The sequence below is a fragment of the Hyperoodon ampullatus genome, assembly GCF_949752795.1.
Source record: "Hyperoodon ampullatus genome assembly, chromosome: 8".
NCBI classification, from domain to species: Eukaryota; Metazoa; Chordata; class Mammalia; order Artiodactyla; family Ziphiidae; genus Hyperoodon; species Hyperoodon ampullatus.
In genome coordinates this window covers 19,276,489-19,301,653 of record NC_136921.1, presented here as the reverse complement: position 1 = coordinate 19,301,653, position 25,165 = coordinate 19,276,489, and the positions used below count along the sequence as shown (strand labels likewise).

Genomic DNA, 25,165 nt, shown 5'->3' with positions numbered 1-25,165 from the left:
TGAAACGCTCCCTTCCCCAGTGAGTTTCTTAAGCGCAGGGACTGGGTATTAGGTGTTATGTATCCCCAGTCTCCGCCCAGTGTCAGGCAGATAATGGAGGCTCAATACATGATGAAGCAAGAGGGTCAAGTCTTTTTGATGCTCATGGGGCTCCCCAGGAAGGGCAATGACCTTTCTCTTTTTCTAGGACCAAGCAGGTTACCCCAGTCCTGCTTCGGGGGCCAAGAACTCTTTTTTATTTTGCGGTACGTGGGCCTCTCACTGTTGTGGCCTCTCCCGTTGCGGAGCACAGGCTCTGGACACGCAGGCTCAGCGGCCATGGCTCACGGGCCAAGCCACACCGCGGCATGTGGGATCTTCCCGGACCGGGGCACGAACCCGTGTCCCCTGCATCGGCAGGCAGACTCTCAACCACTGCACCACCAGGGAAGCCCCACCAAGAACTCTTTGACAAGCCTCGAGTCATGTGAGGAAGAACTTTCTTCCCAGCCCCTCATCACTCCAGAACCACGCACACCCAAGAGGAAAGAACAGCACACACACATCCATTCCAGGCCCACTTTCCTCTTCCTTGCTGGCTTCCTAGCTTTAACATGAATCCAGAGTTCTTTCTGCTTTTCTAAACCTCATCCTTGTCCCTGACCCCTGAAACCTCACTTGGATCTTGTTTTCCTTACTAATGGCCCCTAATTTCTTTCTGGACATGGGTGGGTTGCCTATCATGCTCTGTCAGACTCATCTGAGCCCCTCAGTGTTCCTCAAGATGCTTAGTCACTGAGCAAAGGCTCTATAATCTTAGAACTGGTCACATCTTCTGCTTCCCCTGAGGGTTTTGCCCCCCACCACTGCCCCCCACCCCCGGGACGTGGGGCACAGAGAGCAGAGTCCAGGAGCTCCTGCTCTCAGCGAGAGAACCACTCAAGGAAGGAAGGCAGGAATCGTGTCCAGGCATGATATGCTTCTCTCTGCCCTTTGTCCACTCAGCGTGAGTGTATCTCAGTCCACGTGGGGCAGGCTGCAGTGCAGACTGCCAATGCCTGCTGGGAGCTCTGCAGCTTGGAACACGGGATCCAACCAGATGGGCAGATGCCCAGCGACAAGACAATCGGGGGAGGGGAGGACTCCTTCAACACCTTCTTTAGTGAAACTGGGGCTGGAAAACATGTGCCCCGGGTGGTGTTTGTGGATCTGGAGCCCACTGTGATTGGTGAGTGATGACCAGCCCCTGCCACGGCCTTGTCCCAGGTACCACAGCAAGTCCTTCTCCATAATTGGAGAGCACTGGTTTGTCGTTCCCAGTTGCTGCAGCGAATCAGAACTCCAGCTCTGCTGTCACTCAGCTCCAGAGTCTCAAGGTCACTCCACATCCCTTTCCTTTTCGTTGAAGTACACTTAAAGTCAAGGGCAATAACAGCAGGCTGAATGGGGCTCCTCTAGGGTAGAACTTCGGGCCTGGTGACCCCACCTCTTCTGGGTACCCTGGGGCTCCAGGAGCCAGGCTGCAAGGGGAGGGGGACCTAAAATTCTGCCCACTGCAGATGAGGTTCGGATGGGCATGTACCGCCAGCTCTTCCATCCAGAGCAGCTCATCACCGGCAAGGAAGATGCTGCCAGTAACTATGCCCGTGGCCACTACACCATCGGAAAGGAGCTCATCGACCCGGTGCTGGACCGGATTCGGAAGCTGGTGAGAGAAGAGCTGAGGGCTGGGGAGGTGGGGGGAATCTGGATTCCTGCTGTGAAGTGGTCTGGAGAGCAGACGGGGAAAGGGCAGCTTCCATCCTTGGGAGAGTCTCCTGGACGAGAATTAAACACACAGGATCAGGACTAGTGAGGAAGGGAGGCAGAGTGTGGGCTCCAGCCTGGAGCTGGGTGTCCCTTTTATCTGCTACAGTAAGTGGCCCAATGCTGGGCAGAGTGGCTGCCAGTTGATAGGCTGCCTGGCCAAGATATGAGCACCCATAAACAGTCCCAGAATGTCACCTTGTATTGTAGGTATGTGGGCAGAAGGCCCTGTGAAAAACAGGGATCCAAACAATACCAGCTCAAGGCTCTCTGATCAACTTCGGCCTCCAGCAAGGACCGGGATCAGGTTACTGGGTTGTTACTCTCAGCAAGGAAGCCCTCCAGAAACATCTGGTTAGATCAGGGGGCACGGGTAGGAAGCCAGGTGGAGCTGGCAAGTTATGATGACAAAAATGACCACGGCACAAGAGTCAAGAGAGCTGTCTGTGGAAGGCTTCAGGAGGTTTGAGAGAGGAAGAGAGACAAGGAGGAGAGAGTGGGACCTCCTTATCAGGGTCTATTTTGTGCCCTTGGAAAAGTCTTCCAAGGATTTTATGAAACTTTTGGGGAAATCTCAAACAGCACAAGCTGGTTCTTTGCTGTTGGTCAGCTGTGCTTCACATCCCACGTTTCTCTTCGCCTTCACTTTCAAGGCTGATTAGTGCACAGGACTTCAGGGCTTCCTGGTGTTCCACAGCTTTGGAGGGGGCACTGGCTCTGGCTTCACCTCACTCCTGATGGAGCGGCTCTCTGTTGACTATGGCAAGAAATCCAAGCTGGAGTTCTCCATCTACCCAGCCCCGCAGGTGTCCACAGCCGTGGTGGAGCCCTATAACTCCATCCTGACCACCCACACCACCCTGGAGCACTCAGACTGTGCCTTCATGGTGGACAACGAAGCCATCTATGACATCTGCCGCCGCAACCTAGACATCGAGCGCCCGACTTACACCAACCTCAACCGCCTCATCAGCCAAATCGTCTCCTCCATCACGGCCTCCCTGCGCTTCGACGGGGCCCTCAACGTGGACCTGACAGAGTTCCAGACCAACCTGGTGCCCTACCCTCGCATCCACTTCCCCCTGGCCACCTATGCGCCAGTCATCTCTGCAGAGAAAGCCTACCACGAGCAGCTGTCGGTGGCAGAGATCACCAATGCCTGCTTCGAGCCTGCCAACCAGATGGTGAAGTGTGATCCCCGTCACGGCAAGTACATGGCCTGCTGCCTGCTGTACCGTGGAGACGTGGTGCCCAAGGATGTCAACGCCGCCATCGCTGCCATCAAGACCAAGCGCAGTATTCAGTTCGTGGACTGGTGCCCCACGGGCTTCAAGGTTGGCATCAACTACCAGCCCCCCACTGTGGTGCCTGGGGGTGATCTGGCCAAGGTGCAGCGTGCCGTGTGCATGCTGAGCAACACGACCGCCATCGCTGAGGCCTGGGCCCGCCTGGACCACAAGTTCGACCTGATGTATGCCAAGAGGGCGTTTGTGCACTGGTACGTGGGTGAGGGCATGGAGGAGGGTGAGTTCTCTGAGGCCCGGGAGGATATGGCTGCCCTGGAGAAGGATTATGAGGAGGTGGGCATGGATAGTGTGGAGGGGGAGGGAGAAGAGGAGGAGGGGGATGAATACCAGGGGAATCCTTCGTGTCTGTCCTAAATAAAGTGCTATGGCCTTATTGTCTCACAAATGTCTTTTCCTCTTGGGAAAAACCATGGGGGTGAGGGGCTTTTCCTTCATAAGAGGTAGGAAGGCTGGTATCTTAGCCTGGGTTCCCCAGAAAGCAGATTTGACTTCAGATTTCACTAATGAGTGCAATTCCACGGAGCAGAATGGGGGCCGAGGTGGGTAAAGCAGAGGAGGAGGGAGAACTCACCCTAGAGAAGATGTAGCTGGATAAATGGCATCTCAGACCATGCCCTGGGTGAGTGGGCAGGAGAGGAGGTGAGGGTGGGGAATTTCTGCACTGGCTCCGTTCTTCCCTTGGTTAAACCTTCGCCTCATCAAACATTAACTTGCCTGTACTTCAGGTTGCACACACTTGGGCTGCAGGGTCAACAGGGAATCCCTGGGCAGGAGGTGAGGCGCTGATAGGTTGTCTGTGTGAAGCTGGTCCAAGCTGCACAGGGCTGCAACAAGAGCCTGGTGAGGCCAGGGGATCTGAAGTAGTGCCTTAGGGTAATCTCATACAGCTGGTCCTCACTAGCCCACCCTCCTGTCTTCTTCAGTGTGGAGTGTAGAGAGTCCGGAAGCTGGCATTAAGGCAGAAGTGGTGCAGTGGAAGCAACAACGGGGGAATGGGGGTCAAGGGGGAGCTTACCTCACTGGAATCTCCATCACATTCATCACTTTTTGATAAAGACAAATCACCTTTCTTTAAACTATGCCACATGCACAGCTTTAAGCTCCCACTTCCAACCAGGTGGCTGCCCTAAAATCCTTGTATGTGGATTTTCTGCAGCGCCTTCTGGGTTAGGAGGATAGCTTAATTATTTAGGAGCCCATTTTGGCTGAATAGCTCAGCTATATCCTCCAACCCATTTTTTTTTTTCTCTGAAAGGACTGAATTTCAAATCTCTGTCCTGTGTCTTTCTCTTTATTAACTGGTTTCAAATTTGGGGAAGGAAGAGAGGTTATTTGGGGAGCCTTTCAAAGCCCAGAAAAAATCGCTGTCATTTATTCAGTACCTAGTATACTAGACCCTGCATCCATACTATCTTCTTTAATCCTGAGGTAAATACAGTTATTGTACCCACCCACTGGACTGGAAACTCCATAGGAACAAGGCCTGTTCTATGCTCAGGACCCAGAATGCTGTCTGACACATAGATTCTCAAATTTGTTAAATAGACTTGTTCGATGAATGCCCATTTTATAGATGTGGCGACTGAGGCTTGGAGAAGTCATGTGACTTGCACAAGGTTACCCAGCTAGTAAGTGGAGGAGTCGGAATTGAAACCCAGGTCAGCCTGGGCCGAAGCTTATGCTGCTGCCCTCCCCTTCCTAGGGTGTCCTCCCCTCCTGCCCTCAGCAGACACAGGCGCCTCTCCAGACACCACCTCTTCTGGGCCTGCCAGCTCCACAGTGCCCAGTGACTCAGGTGCCTCAAAGGCAGAGAGGGGCACTTAACACTTCCCTGCCCAGGCACTGTGGTGGAGGGATGTGCGGTGGAGGAGGGACCCAGCTTCCAGGGCTGAACAAGGGCACAGGTGTCTCTGGGGCCAGGTTTTGGGGTTGTCAGTGTCCTCTTAAAGCCCCCTGCCACTGACATCCAATAGGTGAGGTAAGGGTTTGGGAGAGGCCAGGAGGGAGGGCCCTGAGGAAGGTGAGATCTTTATCACCCAACACGGCTGGGCATCCACAGAGGTGGCCAGGCTCCCCTCCTGATGGCTGTATCAGCCAGCCCACCCTGGGCAGCTGGATGGCCACCTCTTCTCTGACCCCGCGAGGCCTCCCAGCTACTAACTCTGCAGGCAAGCCCTGGCAGGCCTAGGTTGGACTGGGTGTGGGTGTGGGGAGGTGGCAACTCAGATCTCCATGGGACAGCTGGGAGCGCCACCCAGCCTGGCTCCTGGGGACTCCCTCAGTGCAGGGGAATGCTGTCATCCCTGAGGCTTCTAAAGCCAGGGTACAATTACCTCTTGCAGGCAGACACAAGAGACAGAGCCCCAACCTTGGATTCCACCCAACACGTTTACTCCCTCGCCTCTAATGTGTCAGGAGCATGCCTGCCTCCGAAGCTGCACTCCCTCCTTCCGGAACGCCACCTCCCCCTGCTGGCCTCAGTGTTGCCATTTTTTCCAGGTTAGATCACAGTCACCCAGAACCCATCCGGCACTGGAGACCTCTCCCTCATCTAGATTCTCCCTCTTACTGGCTGTCTCTATCACTCATTCAGTACTTGGCATGGACTGCCTTGTACCATAGCACTTACCTTGTTGCTGATATCCTATTTCCCCAGCTAGATTTAAAAATATTACATTTGACCAGTTACTATGTGCACATGCTTCAGTATTCATAAGGTACCAAAGAGATTGACAAACAGCAAAAATAAGTCCCCTTCATTTGTTCCCCTCTTGGCAGCAACCACTGTTCACTTTTTTGGTTAGTACTCCCTTCCAGACATCTATGTATACACAAATGTGTGCACACGCACTTAAAAACACTTTGCCCTGCATCTTGTTTTTTTAACTTAACAATAAATCTAGAAGATGGTGCACATCAGTACATATAGATATACCTTATTCTTTTTGGTGACAATATAGTATCCCACAGTACATTGTACCATTGCTTATTTAACCAGTCTGCTATTAATGATACAGTATTTAGGTTGTTTTTAATCCTTTGCTATGAAAAGAATGCTGTAACCCTTGTACATGCTTCTTTGCACATATGTACAACCACAAATTATTAGAATTGGCGTTACTGGGTCAAAGGCTATACACCTTTAATTTTGATATATACTTCATACTGCTCTCTTTAGAAGTTATATCCAAATACCCCTCCTACTACCAATGTATGAGACCGCCTGTGTCCATACAACATATTACACTTTTTGATCTTTGTCAATTATCCAAGAAGTGAAAGTATTTTGCTGCAGCTTTCCTTTATAATTCTCTTGCTATGAATGATACTGAGCATCTTTTCATATTTAAAAGCCAGTATTTTCTCTTCTGTGAACTGTCTCGTCAGTGCCCTTCACCCATTTAAAAAACTGCATTGTCTTTTCTCATAAATTTGTCGGAATTCCTTGTGAACAAAGGAAATTAACCCTTTGCTTGCTCGATGTGTTCCACATAATTTCCCTTGGCTGTCATTTGTCTGTGTCCCAACGAGGTTTTCATCTCCCTGAGTACAGGGACTGAAACTTAAAGCTCTTTGTATTCCTACTCTTAATATAAAACTACATATGGGCTTCCCTGGTGGCGCAGTGGTTGAGAGTCCGCCTGCCGATGCAGGGGACACGGGTTCGTGCCCCAGTCCGGGAAGATCCCACGTGCCGCAGAGCAGCTGGGCCCGTGAGCCATGACCGCTGAGCCTGAGCGTCCGGAGCCTGTGCTCCGCAACGGGAGAGGCCACAACAGTGAGAGGCCCGCGTACCGCAAAAAAAACAAAAAAACAAACACATACATGGTAGGGTGCTAGACAAATGTCTGTTGAGATCAGAGAAGTAAAAGAAAGAGATTTGGAAGATTTTGGAGTGACCTAACCTAATCTATTCCTTCCTCTTATACCAAGGTCAGTCAGGACTGGAAACAGCAGGAACTAACTCTGGCAAAATAAAAAAAGAAAAGGACCCCCGACACACACACATGTACATACAACACACACACACACACACACACACACACACACACACACACACAATTAGAGAGACACTGGGTAGCATACAGAATCAATACAAGGGCTGCCAAACAAGTCTCCGTAAACAGGTAGGCACCAAGGGAAGTTGGGCAGCCAGCACCACAGTCAAGGTCAGGGCACAGGACAGCCTGCTTAAAAAACCCCTGGCCCCTCCACCCACTGCAGTGAGGCCTCCTCTCACCCAGGCATCGAGGCTGACATTTCCTCCTCCAGACACTAGAGGCCACTGCTGGCTCTGCTTGCCACCACTGCAGAAATGAATTCTCAACTGCCCCTGCTTCTCTGTGACTTGCTCCAGATTCAAAGTCCCAGGTGGAGCTTCCGACTGGCAGAACATCCGGCTTTTGCCTACACCTTGGAGCCAGGAAGTCTGGGAGAGCAAGTGTCGGGTTTTGTGGCAGGTAGTGGCCTGTCTTCCATCAAAGCCTACGCAATGGGAATTTGCCAGATGTAGGTAAGTAGGAGGCTCAGGCCGTGAGCAGCCAGGAAAACTGGACAAAACGCACACCAGCCTCTTCTCTCACGTCTGGCTCAAGCCCTTCTCTTTGACGGAGCATTTCTGGGTCACCCAGCCTAAAATGTTCTTCTGGATTCACATAACCAGTATAGCTTGGGCCAGTCATGATGCCAGAGAACTTTTGTACCAAGACCCACTATGTACCATACCTTATTTGACTTTCAAACAGCCCTAGGCGTTACCTGTATTTAGGGAGGAAAAACTGAGTCCTTAGAGGTTTTCTTGTCACACAGTAGTACCAGATTGCAAACCCAAGTCTGTCTGTTTCCAAAGCCTTGGGGTTTCCCAGTGGTCTATACTGATGGGCTGGTAGTTGGAGCTCTGTGAAGGTAGGGATTGGGCCGCAGTCTTCTTTTTACATCCTGGCAGCATCTACAACATAGAAGATGCTCAATTAATGCTTGTGGATTGGCCTGGATATCAAGTGGGAGCCAGTTCTAGAAGGTTCTCTAACTTTCCCATGAAGCCTGAAGCCAGAAATCACTCTAAGGTGGAAGAGGTCTACTCAGGATCAGTTTGGAAAGAAAAACCTCGAATCTGGGGAACTTCCTCTCCATTTTTTCCCCCCATTTTCCCATTAACCACCCATTAATCCCATTAATCTCCCAAATGTGTCAAAACTGTTAATAACATGTTCCCATCTGTTCATTATTTAATCATCCAATGGATATTTTCGAACCCCATTACTGTCCTGAATACTCTAGTGAGAAAAAAGACATAATCTCTGCCCTGTGGAGTTTGCATCCTAGTGGGGGAGGTGACTGTCAATCAAATAAGCAAACAAATAAATGCTCTGACCAGTGTGAGGAAGGTTGCCAAGAGATGCTATGAGAGGCAAGTCTGACCTACTCAGGGAAGTCGGACAGCCTCTTCTGAGGGCTGGGGCTTAGAGCAGGGATCTCAAGAAGGGGGAGGATTTAGGCCCAGAGGGGAGTCTGTGAGCCCTTGAAGTGGTGATTTCCTCTGGGTGAGTAATCCTCGGTCAGCGAACCTGTCTCTAGGAAAGCCACAGAGGGGCCAGGGGCTGGGTGGCTTGTTTGTTGGCAAGTGCGTCACTCCTGCATGGAGCCTGCCGCTGTCTCCCGGGTCCCATCTGGGGATGACGTTGTCCTGGTGCAAGCCCAAAATAGCCGGCTCCGCCTCCATCTCCCGGCAGCCCCTGCAGCAGCACCCCCCCCTCCACCCCCCAAGGTGACAGGCCGAGCCGGCCTCCTCTGGGTCTCTAGTAGTTTCCGTGCCGCTGACGCATGCTTGCGCCCACAGCTGGGCCTGCCGCGTCCTACGCAGCAGCCGCGAGCCGGGCAGCCGGTGCCAGACGGTTCCCGGCGGGGGGCAGGGGCGGGGCGCTCCAAGAGGCCAGGGACTCCCGGCGGAGGAGGTGCGGGCGGGGGGCCCCGGTCAGGCTGGGGGGCCCTGGGCCGGGCTGCTGGCGTTTGGGGGCTGCGATAGGGCGCCCCGGCCCCGGGCCCCGAGATAGCCCGTGGCACCGGCCTGCGAGGGCCGATAAGGCTGCCCGAGGGAGCCGAGTCACCGGCCGCGAGGAGAGCCCGCAGGCTCCGCGGCCCCCTGGGAGCGCCTCCCGCCGCCCCCGGGGTCTCCAGCCCCGGGGAGGGGCTCTCGGTTCTTTCCGCCTGACTGTACCTTCTCTACTGCAGCCCCAAGGAGGCCCTCCTGACGACTGACGAGTTGCCATGGCATCCTACTACGAGATCCTAGACGTGCCGCGAAGTGCGTCCGCTGATGACATCAAAAAGGCGTAAGTGCCTCCGCTGTGCACCAGAAAGCCACTCACCCCCCCCCACCACCACCCTGGGGCCCTTCAGAGGCGGGGCTGAGAGAGCCAGGTCCTTAGAAAGGACTGCGGGCCTCCCTCAGAGAGTGACCCCTGCAGGGAGGAAGGAGACCCCTGGATGAGTAGGAGAAAGTCTACAGCGTGAAGCTCCGCTGGAAGGTGCAGTGTGAGCTCTTTTCCAGTACAGTCCCCCCATCCCCTCCCTTCCCCTTTATTCCTACGCCAACCCCCAGCCTCTAGGTGTGTGCTTTCTCAGGATGCAGTGCAAAGATGCTCAAGCACTGTGCCCCTCCCCCCCCACGGCCACATGTACCCACGTCCTTAGCAACCCCAGCCCCAGCGAGCCCCAGGGAGGCGTTAGGCCTGGGGCTTTCTCATCCTCACGTCTAATACAAGTATATAGTCCCAGCACTGGCTGCAGAGGGGCGAGATAGGGACTCCGTTAAAACATTGCTGCAGGGGCAGCCCTAGTAGCTGGCATCGGCCGGGATCTGAGTGGTGGAAGGGCTATAGTGGGCTAACAGGAAGTGGGTCATTCTGTTCCCTAGTGGGAAGTGCCTGCGTTTGTCTCCTGACCCTCCCCTCTGAACCCACTTCCTGCAGGTATCGGAAGAAGGCTTTACAATGGCACCCAGACAAGAACCCAGATAATAAAGAGTTTGCTGAGAAGAAGTTCAAGGAGGTGGCCGAGGCGTATGAAGTGCTGTCGGACAGTAAGGGCCAGGGTCAGGGGTCAGGGGTCAGGGCAGGGCAGCACCTGTCACTCCCACTTCATGCCCCCTCACACTCCTTCCCAAAGCCATGCTGCCACCACCCCAGTCTCCTCCATGCTTTTTCCAACCTGGCATTTAAGTGCCCCCCTCCCACAGGGACTCTGAGATTTGTTTGTTTGTTTCAATTCAGAGGAGCACCTACTGTGTGTGGAGCACCCTTTTATTCTTCCCCTGATCCCCTGTCTCAGTGTCTGCTCCCCAGGGTCTGCTAGTTGCAGCATGGATCCTGACAAGGGGAAGGAAGCAGGGCAGGTAACCAAGGTGTGCCGAGCCTCCTCTGTGCCAGGCATTGGTAGTTGTAATCTCCATGAGTCCTCACAGCCATCCTGTGAGACAGGATTTATTATCCCCATTTTTCAGGCAAGGAAACTGAGGCTGAGAGAGGTGAAGTAACTTGCTCGAGGAATATGACTCCAGGTCTTTCATTCATTAATTCAAAAAATATTCATTGAGTGCTTATGGTGCCAGGCCCTTGTTGGGTACTGAGGAACGATGGAGGACAAGCAGGCACTACGAGTCCTGATGGGTTTATCACAGTCTGGTCAGGGAAGGCCCACATTAACCAAGTGAATGCATAGCCAAGATTATTCCAAAGGAATGAATGATAGGCACCAGTTTTAGGTAGTCAAGAAAGGTCTCTCTGTGACATTTAGGCTAGGCCCTGATTAATAATAACATAGTAATGATTAGCTAACATTTTTGAAGCACTATGTATCAGGCACTGTGCTAGGTGGATTATCTTTAATCCTTGCAACCCCGAGGTCGGTGCTGTTATTGTGTCCATTTTACAGATGAGAAGGAGCCACTATGTGAAGGGCTGAGCTGCTGCTAAAACCTGTAGCGCATGTCCCCTGTGCAACCTGCTGCCCTCCAGTTGTCAGTCTCTGGCCCGTCCTCTGAGGGCCCTAGCCTGGAAGGGGAGGCCGTCATCCCAGAGGGAGGGAGAAATGATCTGTTCTCTCTTTCCAGAGCATAAGCGTGAGATCTACGACCACTATGGCCGGGAAGGGCTGACTGGGGCAGGTAGGTGGAGCGGGGGCGCCCAGGGATGGAAGTGGGTCAGGGAGGAAGGGGGAGGGCAGATTCCTGCAGTGGATGCTTGCTCTCACTCTGCTCTCGAGGCTCCTGGAGTCTCTGTGCCTTAGGGGGGCCCCTGGCTCAGGGCAGGGGGCACGCCCTAAGCCCCCTCCTCATCCTGCCTCTCCTTCAGGTACTGGCCCGTGTCGGGCGGAAGCTGGCAGTGGCAGCCCTGGCTTCACCTTCACCTTCCGCAGCCCGGAGGAGGTCTTCCGGGAGTTCTTCGGGAGTGGTGACCCTTTTGCAGAGCTCTTTGGTGAGTGGACTCGGGAGGCCTCTGACAAGCTCGACTTCTCGCTCCAGGCCTGCTCTCCATCAGCTGGGAGGCCCTTAGGCGGGAGGCTGAGAGGGAAGCAGAATTCCACGGACAGGAGATTTTGTGTGGGTGGATCCAGTGAGCTCTGGGACAGAACCTTACACATTCCAGAACCCGCGTGACCCTGTAGTGACACTTCAGAGACTCGCCTTATTAAATGATAACAATAATTCATTGTTAAACCTCCACAGTGACAGCCATGAAAGCAAGACTCAGAGCATCATGGGACAGTAATAATGCCGTTACAAACAACAACAGATACCACTTTTTTGAATGGTTAAATGAACCCTGTGAGGTAGATAATTTTATCTGCATTTACAGATGAGAAAACTGAGGCACATTCAGAAAACTTGCTTACAGTCACACAGCCGATGGTGGAGCCGGGGCTTGTAGCTGTGTCTGCCTGACATCACACCAGGCTTATGTGCATAAGACTGAAGGAGCTATTCCCCACCCACCTTCCTTTATTCTTCATACTGGCCAGAATTGACCAGGGAACTTTTTCATATAATAATACTAAAAAGGAATTTAATTTATAAATCAAGTCCAAGCAAAAAAAAAAAAAAAAAAAAAATCAGAAATGTACCCAGTTGCTTAGCAGCTTATATTTCGAGACTTCAGGGCAGGCTTCACACATTCTAGGGGTGGGGGGATCTTTTCACCAGATGATGGTTCATCTGCTTACTCGTTGCAGACGACCTGGGCCCATTCTCAGAGCTTCAGAACCGGAGTGCCCGACACTCGGGCCCTTTCTTCACCTTCTCTTCCTCCTTCCCTGGACACTCTGGTAAGTGCCGTCCCTTCCCATGCTTGCAAGCGTTTGGAGTCCTGGAGCCCCTTGCCTCAGCTTGTCACCTTCCCACGCCTTCTCTCTGTGTCTCTGGAACCCTGCCTCTGGGCAGCTCTGCGGGGAGGCCCCACAGAGGTTCCTGGTCCATTGTGAGTGCAGCCTGCCTGGTACAGCTTCTGTCTAACATCCTCTTCTCCTCCTCCTCCTCCTCCTTTGTCCCAATGCCAGATTTCTCCTCCTCATCTTTCTCCTTCAGTCCTGGGGCTGGTGCTTTCCGCTCTGTTTCTACATCTACCACCTTTGTCCAAGGACGCCGCATCACGACGCGCAGGTGAGGGCTCCTTCCGGGACCATACGGGGTGTGGGGTGGGTGGGGGTGGAGCGGAGCCGCATACGCCTGGAGAGCAGCTCCCTGAGGGCAGAGCGCAGACTGCCCTGTCCACTGCGACGTCCCGGAGCCTGGACGGGCGCCCGCAGGACTCGGGCATGCCCGCCGAATGAACCGTGCTATCTCCCCCAGGATCATGGAGAACGGGCAGGAGCGGGTGGAAGTGGAGGAGGACGGGCAGCTGAAGTCTGTCACAATCAATGGTGAGCAACACGGCTCTGCCACCCAACCCCGATCAGGAAGCCCCAGGCCCCAAAGCCCCTTCCCCTAACTGCTCCTCTCTGAACGCCCCTGGGGCAGGGAGGCCAGACTGGCAGGGTCGGAGATGGTGATCCCGGGGAAGGGGGCTGGGACAGAGGATTGTGGAGTCTCAGAGGGCCATCTCGTCGCCGTCATCCTGAGTGGGGTGCCTGGAGTTTTCAGAGCACTTGACTATGTTTAAAGCACTTGCGCACACACCACATCCCTTGTATTCGTAAAACAGCCGGGGGAAAGCAGGGCAGTTTGCGTTCGCCCTACTTTTCGTTTGAGGAGACTGAGCCTCAGCACAGCTAAATGGCCCTAACTCCCAAGTAGCCCCAGGCCCAAGGCTTTGACCTACTTAGCAAAGGGTAAAGCCAGGAATGAAACTCGGGACACAGGGCTCCTGGAGCTGAACTCTCCTTCCCACAGCGCTGCCACGCAGTACAGGATGGTCGCCATGACTACCCTTTTATGCCCCCGACTCTGGGAGCTGTGTGTGCTAAAGGCTCTTCATGGGCTCTCTTATTTAATCACTGGAACAATTTGACAATGCAGGCACTCACGTCATTCCCATTTTATAGATGAGGAAAGGGAGGCTTAGGGAGGTTGAGTAACTTGCCAAGGGAGACGGCTCATACCTGCTGGAGCCGAATGCCTGGCCATGCTCATAACCACTGTGCTAGGTGCCAAAAGGCACGCACACCAGTTCCAGAGGAGGGGCTGTAAGTGGTCGGAGTGGCTGCTGCACGAGGCAGCCTGGCCAGATTCCTGCAGCCTGGATCAGAGGGCCTCATGGTACTCCCGCAGGTATCCCGGATGACCTGGCACTGGGCTTGGAGCTGAGCCGTCGCGAGCAGCAACAGTCTGTCACCTCCAGGTCAGGGGCCACACAGGTCCGGCAGACCCCTGTGTCGCGACCCCCCGACAGCGACCTCTCTGAGGATGACGAGGACCTGCAGCTTGCCATGGCCTACAGCCTGTCAGAGATGGAGGCAGCTGGGAAGAAACCAGCAGGTGGGCGGGGGGCACAGCGTCGACGGCAGGGGCAGCCCAAGGCCCAGAACCACGACCCAGGCGTGGGGGAGACCCATGAGGGTGCAAGGGGTGACACAGCCAAATCCAGCCCGTCTCCGGAGGAGAAGGCGTCTCGCTGCCTCATCCTCTGATCACCAGGCCCAACCCACCCAATTCAGGGGGCCAGGGGTCCTGTTCACTGTCAGGAGAGCAGAGAGGGGTGTGGCCTGAGTTGCAGGAGCCCCTCTCCACCTCCGTGCTCCCTCCCTGGTCCACCCCCCTCCAGCGTGGAGTCAGGATTTGCTGTGCTCAGCCCACGGCTGATAGGTCCCTGGCAAAGCCCAGGGTGGGGGGCCTCAGGGCAGTGGGAGGGCCTGAGGAGCCAGGATTCACTTATTCTTATCAGACAGGGAGTTTAAAGGGGCATTAGTGGCTTGGGTCAGGCCTTTCGTGCCCAGGTCTTCTGCCACCTGTGTTGCTGATGCTATTAAGGAAGGAGGACTTGGCCTGAGGTTCTCTGAGCCAGAGTCGGCAGCCACGGCTCTCCTTATCCGGCTGCAGACAACCCCACCCTGGTTTCTGCGCAGTGTTGAGCTCTGACGTCTCTGTTGCTTCCCTCCTGGTGCTGCTTCTCCCTCGCACTCTTCTCTCTGCAATTCCCCGCGGGCCGCGTCGCTTGCTTTCACTGCCGTCTGGCTGGGACTCCCTTCTTGCTTCCCCAGAAGGCCTCTTTGTGGCGAGGAAGATTCTGTGGCCAGTAGGGCCATAAGGTCTTCCGGGGAGACTAGCTGGGTGGGGCGGGAGCCTCTCGGCCGTCCAGATTCGGAACCGGAGCCTACTCCTCCTCCCTTCCTCTTGCTGCCTCAGCCTGCCCCAGGCCTTGGGACTAGCCAGAGGTGAGGCCGGCTAACCCTGGAGAGGGGGGATAAGGCCAGGTTGCCCCAGGAGGGAGGCTTAAGAGGGGACCATACCCCATCCTCCTGCACCATGCATCAGGGCTCAGGGAGAGGCCACAGGGCTAGCCCAGGGCTGCATGCTCAGCTCCGTCCTCCACGGCTTGCTGCTGACCCTCTCTCCTGTCACCCCGCCCCCGCTCTCTCCCCAGATGTGTTCTGAGCTGGATGTCCGGGACCCAGAATGGCTGCACAGTTCCAACAGGACAGCGCCCAACCCTGTGCACCGGGAGGGGACCCTCCATTCCTCTCCCTCGCCCATGCTGAGCGTAGAGCCGGGCCTGGGTGGTGGGTGGGGGCTGGGTGGGAAGTAGTCTTAGCCTGTAAACGCTTCCCTGGGTGTTCGGTGCTGTCTCTTGGGGACTACAAGTCCCAGAATGCAACGCACCATGCCTCCTTTCTGTTAGATCATGCTTGGGGGAAGTGGTGCACAGTTATGGAGCTGTGCATCTTGGGACATGTAGTTCCAGCCCTGGTCGGCTTGTTAACTCACTGTGAGATGGGGCGATCGTGTTCTTTGATTTGTCCCTGGCAGGGGTGGCAAGAACGTGGATGAAGGGGTAATGGCCTGAGCTTTGTTTCCCCTTACACCTCTTGCTAGCACCGGGGTTAGAGTGTACCAGTCAAGGCCCTGTGGCATCTCGGAGAGGCTGTTTTCCTGTGGGCAGTCCCGGGGTCTGAGAATGAGCCACGGCTGATCGGCTAAGCAGGGCTTGGTCTCAGAAGGCTGACAGGCGTGGGAGCTTGGAAGCTAGCCCTCTCGGTGGTGGTGGTGGTGGGGGGCGGTGTGTGGCTGGAATTGGTGTGTGGTGGGTGCTCTGGGCATGTTGCTGCTTGTATGGCTTCTTCGGCCTCTGACCCCGCTGCCCATTCTTTCTCTCCAACACCACAGAAGCTGCCTCTCCTCCTCCCTCCCTGGGGAGCCCGGTGGCTGGGGAGGGGAGTGGTGGAGCCAGGGTGTTGCCAGACCCTGGGCCGCTGAGTCTCAGAGACCTATCAAAGCCAGCGGGGCTGAGCTCAGACCAAGAGGGAGACACTGGAACTCAATAAAGCTGAGTTTCGAGAGTTTGGTGGTGTGCCGTGTTCCCTGTGCTTCCTTTCCCGGGGCGGGGGGACCCCTGGGGGACCAGCGGGTGACACACCTCCCTTTATTGCCCAGGCATCCAGAGGTTGCAGGCTTTCCCAGCTGACAGCAGAAGTCCCCTCTCTGACCAAGGTGGCCCTCTCTGAGTACGTTGTAGATGTCCATGAAATGCTCGTTCTTCGGCCCTCACTTCTTGGGGCCCCACAGCTGGCTTTCCCCAGGCAGCTGTTGTTCCCCTTACGCAGGGTCCCACCACCCAGTACTCTGCGGCACAGCTAGGACCAGACTGAGTAATGACTTGACTGAAAGCATGGGGCCAACAGAAAGCCGGGAACACGTGGTGAAGAACACGTGGTGAAAAACCCGTAAAAACCTCCTCCCAAGGCCCAGAGACTGAGTCCCCTCCACAGGTCTCCTTAGCTTAAGGCCAGTGGGCAGTGTCAGAGGCCTGCCTCTCTCCATGTGGAGTGGCACACGTCCACCCCACCCAGGGTCCAGGCCCCAAACTCATCAGGGCCCCAGGGAGGAGAAAGCCAGGTACCTCTCCCCCTTTTCTCTCCAGACACCTGCAGAGATGCCCTCCCAGCCACCTTTGACAAGCACCTTTCTACTGTCAAGCGGGGAGGTGTGGCTCCCCACCAACTCTCTCTTCCATTCCGGGATGAGCACTTGGCTTCATCTTCAGTGGCCAAAGGGTCTATATTGTATTTTTCTCAAAGCAAGGAAGCAGCCTGCCCTGAAAGAGGAATGTCAAGCCTCTATCTTGAGAGAGAGAGAATCTGCTGGAAGCTTGTAAAATGGCTGTTTTGCCCACTTCCGGCCTTTGAGATGACAAACCAGTGGTGTTGAACCTCAGCAGAGCACAGGTGAAGGGTGAAGGGCCTGTGGTCCACTCACTGGTCCCTTCGCTCCCTGCGCAGGACGGGTGGTACTCGGCCATTATTCACGTGACGGGTCGGAACCTTGGCAAGGCTAGGTGGCCCTAACTCCCGAGTACCTCCATGCCCAAGGCTCTCTTGCCTCATTTCTACATCTACCACCTTTGACAAGGACACCTCGTGACATGCAGAGGAGGGCTCCTCTGGGGCCATACAGGGTGGAACGTTCTTGGGGAGGGGGGAGAAAGTGCCCCTTGTCCCCAGGTGAACGGCTGTTGTCACATCTCATAGGCCTGGTCTGCGAGTCGCTCTCAGAGTTTAGCTACTTGTGCTTAAGGTGTGGTGAGCACTTGGCCTGCATCACCTCGTTTAGTCCTAACCTCAATCCTGCTCGATGTACGTTATTCCTGAGGCCGAAGGACATGAAGCAGCCGCCCGAGAACTGAGAGGACCGGCAGCAAAGAGGTCGAGCGTGCCTGCGTTCGAATCCTAACTCCACCACTTAACTAGTTGTGGTACCTGGGGCAAGTTCTGTGCCGCAGTCTCTTCGTCTGTAAGATGGGGCTAATAATTGGTAGCGTGTCCTGAAGATTAAACAAGTTAATGGGTGTAAAGCACCTTGGAGACTGCCAGACACGTAGGGAGCACAGCATAAAAAAACCACTGCCCAATTGTTATTAGCTACCATTCAAGCCTTGGAGAGCGTGACTCGGCAGCCTGGCTCTCCCATCATCCTCTCTGCATCTCCTGAGAGAGGCAGCAGGGCCCGGCTGCAGGCTGAGGCCGGGGCTGGAGTCTGGAAGCGGAGCAGACAGAAACGCGTAGGAGTCTGGGTTGCAGCTGCACACACGACACACTAACTTTATTCACATTGATACAAAAGTAGAGTTTTCTAGAAATGTTCTCTTGTGCCAGGGGGAGAGAGTTGAGTGGCATGTGGCGGCGGGAGGGCCGGGGGACGGGGTAGGAAGGGCAAGGGCCAGAGTGTGGGTCGTGGAGGCAGGTCAGCGGGCAGCAGCGGCCGGGAGAACAGGAAGAGCTGGACATGGTGGCCCCTCCGCCCCATTCTAGCCACACCGGAGGGTGGAGGGCATCCACACAGACATATTGGGAGCATCCAGAGTGGCGGGGAATGGGGGCCAGGGAACTCGGGCAGGAGGCGGCTCTGGGGTGGAACTGTTGGCTTTCCTCTCCTCCTGGCCGGCCGCCAGCTCCCCCACGGGACTGATGCCAGGGCTCCCGGGGTGCCCCTTCCCACTTCCCCTTCTTTACACGCTCCTCTTGGAAGGGCTAGACATGCCCAAGAGGGGCCAAGGTGGCAGGTGGGGAAGTGAGGAGTGAGTACACAGATAGATGCTCACGTAGGCAAAGAGGGAGCAGAGGCTGGGCTGCCCACGGAGGGGCCCCAAGGGTCTCACTGGGGCAGGGCCTTAAGGATGGCATTCACCTCCTCCGCCACAGCTGTCAGGGCAAATTCAAACTGGTCCTGGGGAGGGGCAGGGGGAGGAGGGTCACGGGGGGGCCTGGCCTCTGCTCCTGCCCCGGGGGTGGGGGGTGCTTTGGGGAGGTCACTTGCGTGGCGGGGGGCGGGGAAGGGAGCCCTCCCAGAGGAGGGGTATGGAGGCAGGCAGGAGAGGCCGGCTGCTGCCACTTTGGTTGGGGAAGGGTGGTGGCTAGGGTGGGTGCAGGGAGGAACGGTTACCTTGGAGCGGACGAGGCCAGGCCGCTGGTCACGGACATGCTCCAGGGTGGCAGCGATGTCAATCTCCTTCACTCCTGGGTAGGGGGAGCACGGGGCTGCTCAGGGGGTGTCCAGAGGAGGGTAGGACCCCGAAAGCCTAGGGCATCCTGGGGTGGGAGGCTTGGAGGACTGGAGAAAGCCTGGGGGTGTGGCAACCTGCCCTCCACGAACTCCTGTGATCCCGGGGGCTGGGGAGACCCTAATCAGAGGCTGGGCTGTGGGCGAGCTGTGGCCGGGGGGAGGGGGGTCGTCACCTTTTGCCATGCGGTTCAGTACCATGTCGATGAGGATGTAGGTGCCAGTCCTTCCTGCACCGTCACTGAAAGAGGAGATGGTGACAGGCTGAGTTTGGGACCCAGCAGGAACCGGGAGGAGACGGGGAGACTGGTGGAGCTGTTAGGGTTAGCTGGGGACGGGGTGGGATGAGTGAGCGGAGGGTGAGGGAACGGCCGTAGCCCCTGGGTCCTGGGAACTGGGCCTCGAGTGGGGAGCCTGTGACCCGTGGGGTGTCTCTTGGGCAGTGAGCTAACCGAAAAGGATAGCCCTGGCTCTGCCCTGAGGCAGAGGCAGCGGGAGGGAATAGCTTTCTCCAGCCTCTGGCCAGGCTTTCATTCAGCAAACTTCTTATGTAAATGACAAGATGGTAACTATTTTCAACTTTGTGGGCCACGTATAGTCTCCGTAGTACGTTCTTTTTTCTTCAACTGTTCAAAAAATAGGAACATCATTCTTAGCTCATGGGCCATTAAGAAAACAGATGGTATGCTGAATTTGGCCCATGGGCTGTGGTTTGCTGGCGTCAAGGGGACAGGCAGGCAGCGTGCTTGGGAGGTGGGCCGAGGGAGCAGGACCAGAGAGGGGGTGGGAGCCAGGAATGCCCCACCTCAGGGCCCTCTGGCCTGGGCTGTCCTGTCCCCCTCCATCCCCACCCCAGCCCCCCTGAACGTACCTGCAGTGCACAGTGATGGGGCAGGAGCGGCCCCGGTAGCACTTGTTCACCTTCCTGCAATAAGAAATGGGCGTGAGGTCAGGGCGCACCGGCATAGGGAAAGGGGAACCGAAACACACACCTGAGGGCCTCTCTTTCGTCCTTTTCTCCCCACATGCCAAGGGCAGAGGAGGGAAGAGGGCTGGAGACAGGAGTCAGGGCTGGAGGCAAAGAACCAGAGATAGTGTAGGTGGCACTGGGCTTGCCTCATCACTTACGAGCTATGTACCCAAGCTGTGCACCTGGAACAACTGATTTAACCTCTTTGAGCCTCAGTTTTATTACCTGTAAAATGGGAATGATAAGAGTAGTAACCTCCTTCTTAGGGTTCTTACTATGATTATGTGAAATAATCCATGTAAAGAACTAAGTGCAATACCTGGCACACAGTAGGTGCTCATTAAATGATAGTATGATTAATAATAAGACATAATATTAACAGCCACTTCTGCCAGAAGTTCAGGGAGTTCAGGGCTTTCTGGTGACTTCAAGGGTGTCAACCTTGCCACATCCTTGCTCTGCGCCTACAACTGCCCAAGGTGTTCCGCTCTCCACCCAGGCTTCCTGCGGTCCTCACCAGCAGTGAGGTCGGGTAGTAGCCCTGGGCACAGAGTTCCCCTGGCGAGGGGAGGACAACACCTCCGCTCTGAATATGATGCTGCGCCTGTCTCCCCGGATAAGTCTTGCCTCCGCACTGGTGCTCCGTGGTTGGGTCATATTCCGACTTGGTCCACCTGGACCTCAGACTCTGCTGCCCTGATCACAGCAGCTCAGCAATGAGCAGGGGGTTTGTTCCTCTCTCGGTGGCCCAGTCTAACCTGCCCTTGTCCCTTATGACATTCCTGCTTTGAGAGTCACTTGCAGATTTCTGATACCTCCAATGGGCCAGGGCAAGGGAGGACCTTCTGAGGGGTTATTAGAGTACTTCAGGGGAAGCTTGGAACTTAGTGATGTTCCTCCAGGCTTGCAGGGGCCAGGTGACTTTGAAAGGTTTTCCAGGAGTCCACATGGTTTTCTAGCATATGGGCTGGTACATCAGGGCTGGGGTTGAACAGAAGTTGCCACAGTGGTTCCCAGTCATTTAATAATAATGATAAGAAACAGTATTTAGAATTAATAGAGCCCTTGCTACATGCCAAGCACTTAAAGCAGATTTTACAGACTTTATGCAACAACCCCTAAAGTATGGGTCATCATTCTCATTTCACAGGTAAGAAAACAGACAGAGGTCAAGGAACTTGCTCAGAGTCACTTTCTAGGACTTAAAGAATTATTTTGCCTTGCCTCTGGTGGACCTTCACCAAACTATATTTATTAAGCAGCAATTAATTTGTTCTGGGTGTCTAATGCCAACTGAGTTTACATAATCCCAGCCTAAAGCAAAGAAATAGAACCTTTTAGCTAACCTGTGCAGCCTTAAAACAGGTCCATGCACTAGTTCTATAAAGATTTTAAAATGTGGAAAACAAAAAAAATAGCTCTGATGCCCCTCGTGTTGCTTTTTTTTTTTTTTTTTTGCGGTACGCGGGCCCCTCACCGCTGTGGCCTCTCCCGCTGTGGAGCACAGGCTCCGGATGCGCAGGCCAAGCAGTCATGGCTCAGGGGCCCAGCTGCTCCGCGGCACGTGGGATCTTCCCGGACTGGGGCACGAACCCGTGTCCCCTGCATCGGCAGGCGGACTCTCAACCACTGCGCCACCAGGGAAGCCCCTAGCGTTGCTTTTGAGAAGCCTGTGCCTCAGGCCCCGGGGACCCCAGTTAGAAACCATTGTCCTGAGGCTCAGAAACTATCCCCAGGTTCCTCCCTCTGCTGCCCCCCGACCCCACCGGCTGTGCCCCTCTGCTCTCTGCCTAGCGCCTAGAGACCTCAGGCCAGCCTGGCAAGGGGCAGAGAAGCAGGAAGCGGCCACAGTGTGGGTGAGGCCCCTGCCATGGCAGCAGGCTTCTCAGCCACCTGTCTAGGGAGGGGACAGGCAGGGGATGCTGGAGGCCTGGCCTGGTCACGGTTTCAGCGTCAGAACAGGGCAGGTCCCCCTGTTAGCCTCCTGTCCCAGCCCCCACCTGGTTCCACTGAGTCCCCAAGAATCCAGAGATCCTCCCGCACTCCCTTTGATAGTATTTGTCCCTTGCCTGAGTCCCCCCAGCCCCCGGCTCTCCCAGCAGCCTTCAGGGTGGTCCCTGGGCCCACACATCCTCATGTCCTGTCCGTGCAGCGGCCACACCTGCCAATGATCACTTTTGTGACTATGCAACTGGAGTGAGAATACTAGCTGCAGATCACAAAAATGACACTGGCAGCCGTGAGAGAGAGAGAGAGAGAGAGAGAGAGAGAGAGGGAGGAGGGAGGGGACAGAGAGGGGAGACAGAGCCATGAAGAGAATGAGAGATGGTGGGGGGAGACAGAGACAGAGAGAGAGTAAACAGGCAGACATGGGAGGGGGGTGGAGGACACAGAGCAGGGAGGAGGGACAGGGAGAGGTGCAGAGAGGGGGGAACGTGGATGGAGGGGAAGAGTGAGGCAGCCTTCGAGACAGAGTGATGGAGAAAGAGGTGGGCGGGGGAGGGAGGGGGGAGAGAAGAGGGAAGGAAGGGAGGGAAAGACAAAGGGAAAGAGAAATAGAGGCAAAGAGACACAGAGGGATAAAGAAGGGGGATGGCAGGAGGGAGTGAGAGCCAGCGAGGGGACAGCAGACACAGAGACTAGTGCTGGCCACCTGGAAGCACAGGACAGGAGGAAACAGGCAGCAGGGACCGAGGAGAGGGAGAGAAGGAGAGAGGGAGAGAGCTAGAAACAAAGTGAGCCCTTCTTGGGGGGAATGGGGTTATGGAGAAAGCACCGGACACGGAGAGGCAGGGAGAAAAAGAGGGCAAGAGAGAGGGAGGAGACAGCTGGCCAGCAGACAGAGAGCAGACAGGGGCTGGACTACAGCAGTGGAGGAATGGGCACAGCGAGACAGAGCGTCAGTTCTGGTTTGGGAGGTGGTGTCTGGAAGGGGGTCCAGGAGGTCAGAGTCAGTCCTGGTTTGGGGGGTCTAGCAGGGGGCACCAGCGGACCTGAGGCCGAGGCTCCAGGTCAGGCTAGAGGATCTGCCTCACCTGACCTGGGGCCCTAGGAGGACCTGATGGACTGGGAGAAGGTAAGGGAGCCTGGCTCCCGGCCCCCTGCTCCTGTGCTGCTCTCTCCCCGGCTCCTCGGAGCCTCCCCCGGGCCGCCCCACCACCCAGGCGCTGGGGCGCTCACCTGCGGAAGTCCAGCAGGGGCCGGGTGGAGGCCGGGGTGCCCTCTGCCGGCCAACTGAGGAAGTGGAACTGCGTGAGCGTGCGCGTCTCCTGGGTCTGCACGTTCTTCAGGTAGAAGCTCCGCACCAGGAAGTCCTCGCACCAGATGTGCTCCGACACCAGGTTCACCTGCGGAGGAGGGGGCGCAGGCCTGAGCGCGGCAGGGCATCCCCAAATCCTCCCGGCCTCCCAGGCCAGTCAAATTCTAAATCCTCCAGGAAGCTCACCCAACCGCCCGCCCCAACTGTTCCAGCTGTCCCCAAGAACCCTAGCTGTTTGTGTCACTTATGGACTGCTCAGGACAACTGGTGGCTTTTTCATCTAGACACAACTATTGTGAGTTTTCGTTTGTTTGTTTGCTTTGGCTGCGCCCCGTGGCTTGAGGGATCTTAGATCCCCGACCAGGGATCAAACCCAGGCCCAGGGCAGTGAAAGCACCACTGGACCGCGAGGGAATTCCTAATATTGTGAGCTTCTTGAATTCAAAGTTTCTCCTTCCTCTTCTGCACAGAGACTAGCAAAGTGTCTTGCTACACACACCATAAACTTTGATAAAATTCTGTATTTTCATTTGATTCTTTTCTTTAACCACAAGCAAGACCAATTTTTAAAACTTAAAAAAAAAAAAAAAGACTGTTGCGTGCTCATCTGATGATGCAAAACTGCTATCCAGTGCTCATGAGAAACTGGATGTGTGCAATTAATGTCTCTTGTTTTATTGGGGGGGGGTGTCACCTCCCATTTGTCAGGAGTGTTGCTCCTTCCCTTGCTTTGCCTCTGCCCAGTTCCCCCCTACCTATCTTTTCTCCTAATGAAAAAGCTTGTTTCTGTTTTAAATAAGCAATATATGTGACTGGTGGCATTTCTTTCTTTGCTTCAGCCTCCAGGAAACTCAGATCTAAGTTAGGCTCAATAAAAGTAGGTCTCAATCTTGGCCTTTGAGTATACTTATCTCCCCTGTCTCAAAACTGTACTCCTGACTTGTAGCTTCTCACCTTAGTTTCAGTGGTTTTATAGCTTTATATCTGTACCTTTCATCATAGGTCCTTACAAGTGCTTTTTGGCCCTAGACTGGACACACATACACACATGTATATGCATGTATGTGAATATATGTGTATGCACAGATATGTTTATATACACATATGTTCACACATGCATGAGTGGTGCACCATCCACTTTCTCCACCCCCATCGTCTCCTGGCCGTGGGGTCCTGCTGACCTCATACACATGGTAGAGGGAGGAGCCCTCATCTGGCCAGTAGCGGTCACACTGCTTGACACCATCCTCCACCAGCGGGGTCAGCATGACAATGACGGTGCAGCCACTCTCCCACACCATCTAGGGACAGAGACACAGGTAAGCTCCATTCTAACCTCCCTGGGCCCTGGCTGGCCCTGGCTGGCCACAAGGGTGCCTACTCCCTGGAAAAGCCCTCCCTCCAAAAGCCCACCTGCCAGAAGTCTGAGATGGTATGTGACAGTGGGCCCTGTGTGGCTATGTAGGCTGGCATCCGAGGGTCGTGCTCAATCTGCGGACGGGAATGATACATCATGAGCCAGAATGGGAAATGCCACTATGGAGAGGCTTGGTCAAAGGGAGCGGGCCAGGGTCTGGGGGAGCCTGAGAAGCCCCATTTCCATGCTAGGATATCAGGCTCACAATTCTGGGGCCTTGGGTGGGGAAATAGAGTCTATGGGGGCAGGATGAAGAGGGGGAGGAGGTGGGGGCCACTCACAATGGGGCTGGCGTTGATGTAATCGCTCCGAGAAGGGCTGCTCTCCACCTTCAGCTTGATGCGAGCGTGGTCATCTGCACAGACCCCGCATCCCACCCCAGAAGCCCCTCCAGTCACTGGGGTCCTGGCACCTCTGCCACTCAGCTTGAGCCAGGACCCCGGCCCCGCCCCCAAGCCCTCCAGAGCTCCCAGCAGACAGAGGGCTGGGGCTGGCAGGTCAGCAGGACTCACTCACAGGGCAGGAAGTCAGGGTTGCGGTTCTTTCTTATGTTGCCCTCCCCCTGGGCGGTGGCACAGGTGTTGGGCTCCGCCTGGTAGGCACACAGGGCCTGCCACTCCTTGGCCAAGCGGTCCCGGTTCCGCAGGTGGTCCTCCATGTACGCCTACAGGGACACCACAGCCTGGCGCTGGCCCCCACTGCCAGCCCTGCCCCTCCCACCGTC

General features: G+C 55.4%; 4 protein-coding genes across 6 annotated transcripts in view; 3 read left to right on the top strand and 1 right to left on the bottom strand.

Annotated features, from left to right (window-relative positions):
• The first annotated feature begins 996 nt into the window (after positions 1-996).
• Positions 997-3,114, top strand: TUBA4B (tubulin alpha 4b). Its single transcript, XM_079710220.1, is given in 4 exon segments — positions 997-1,207; positions 1,539-1,714; positions 2,448-2,849; positions 2,851-3,114. Coding segments are annotated over 4 exon segments (822 nt in total). The 5' UTR covers positions 997-1,086; the 3' UTR covers positions 2,974-3,114.
• On the top strand, positions 3,000-3,446 carry LOC307057458 (tubulin alpha chain; the record flags this gene model as incomplete). The annotated part of the gene is made up of 1 exon (XM_079710665.1): positions 3,000-3,446. The coding sequence occupies one exon, from the start codon at positions 3,000-3,002 to the stop codon at positions 3,444-3,446; it is 447 nt and encodes a 148-aa protein (XP_079566791.1).
• A 5,913-nt stretch (positions 3,447-9,359) lies between these two features.
• Positions 9,360-14,213, top strand: DNAJB2 (DnaJ heat shock protein family (Hsp40) member B2; the record flags this gene model as incomplete). Its single annotated transcript, XM_079710051.1, has 8 exons — positions 9,360-9,424; positions 10,064-10,173; positions 11,203-11,256; positions 11,444-11,566; positions 12,321-12,413; positions 12,645-12,747; positions 12,937-13,007; positions 13,855-14,213. The coding sequence occupies 8 exons, from the start codon at positions 9,360-9,362 to the stop codon at positions 14,211-14,213; spliced, it is 978 nt and encodes a 325-aa protein (XP_079566177.1).
• A 4,113-nt stretch (positions 14,214-18,326) lies between these two features.
• The window catches only part of PTPRN (protein tyrosine phosphatase receptor type N), a gene marked incomplete at its 5' end in the record, with an annotated part of 31,066 nt that continues 24,227 nt past the window's right edge, over positions 18,327-25,165 (bottom strand). For all 3 annotated transcript variants that reach the window (XM_079710347.1, XM_079710348.1, XM_079710349.1), the window contains 9 exons: positions 18,327-18,462; positions 18,679-18,752; positions 18,972-19,036; positions 19,667-19,720; positions 22,946-23,112; positions 24,206-24,325; positions 24,438-24,515; positions 24,723-24,796; positions 24,958-25,105. In XM_079710347.1, the coding sequence (XP_079566473.1) occupies positions 18,391-18,462; positions 18,679-18,752; positions 18,972-19,036; positions 19,667-19,720; positions 22,946-23,112; positions 24,206-24,325; positions 24,438-24,515; positions 24,723-24,796; positions 24,958-25,105 (852 nt within the window). In that variant the 3' untranslated portion in view covers positions 18,327-18,390. The remainder of the gene's footprint in view (positions 18,463-18,678; positions 18,753-18,971; positions 19,037-19,666; positions 19,721-22,945; positions 23,113-24,205; positions 24,326-24,437; positions 24,516-24,722; positions 24,797-24,957; positions 25,106-25,165) is intronic.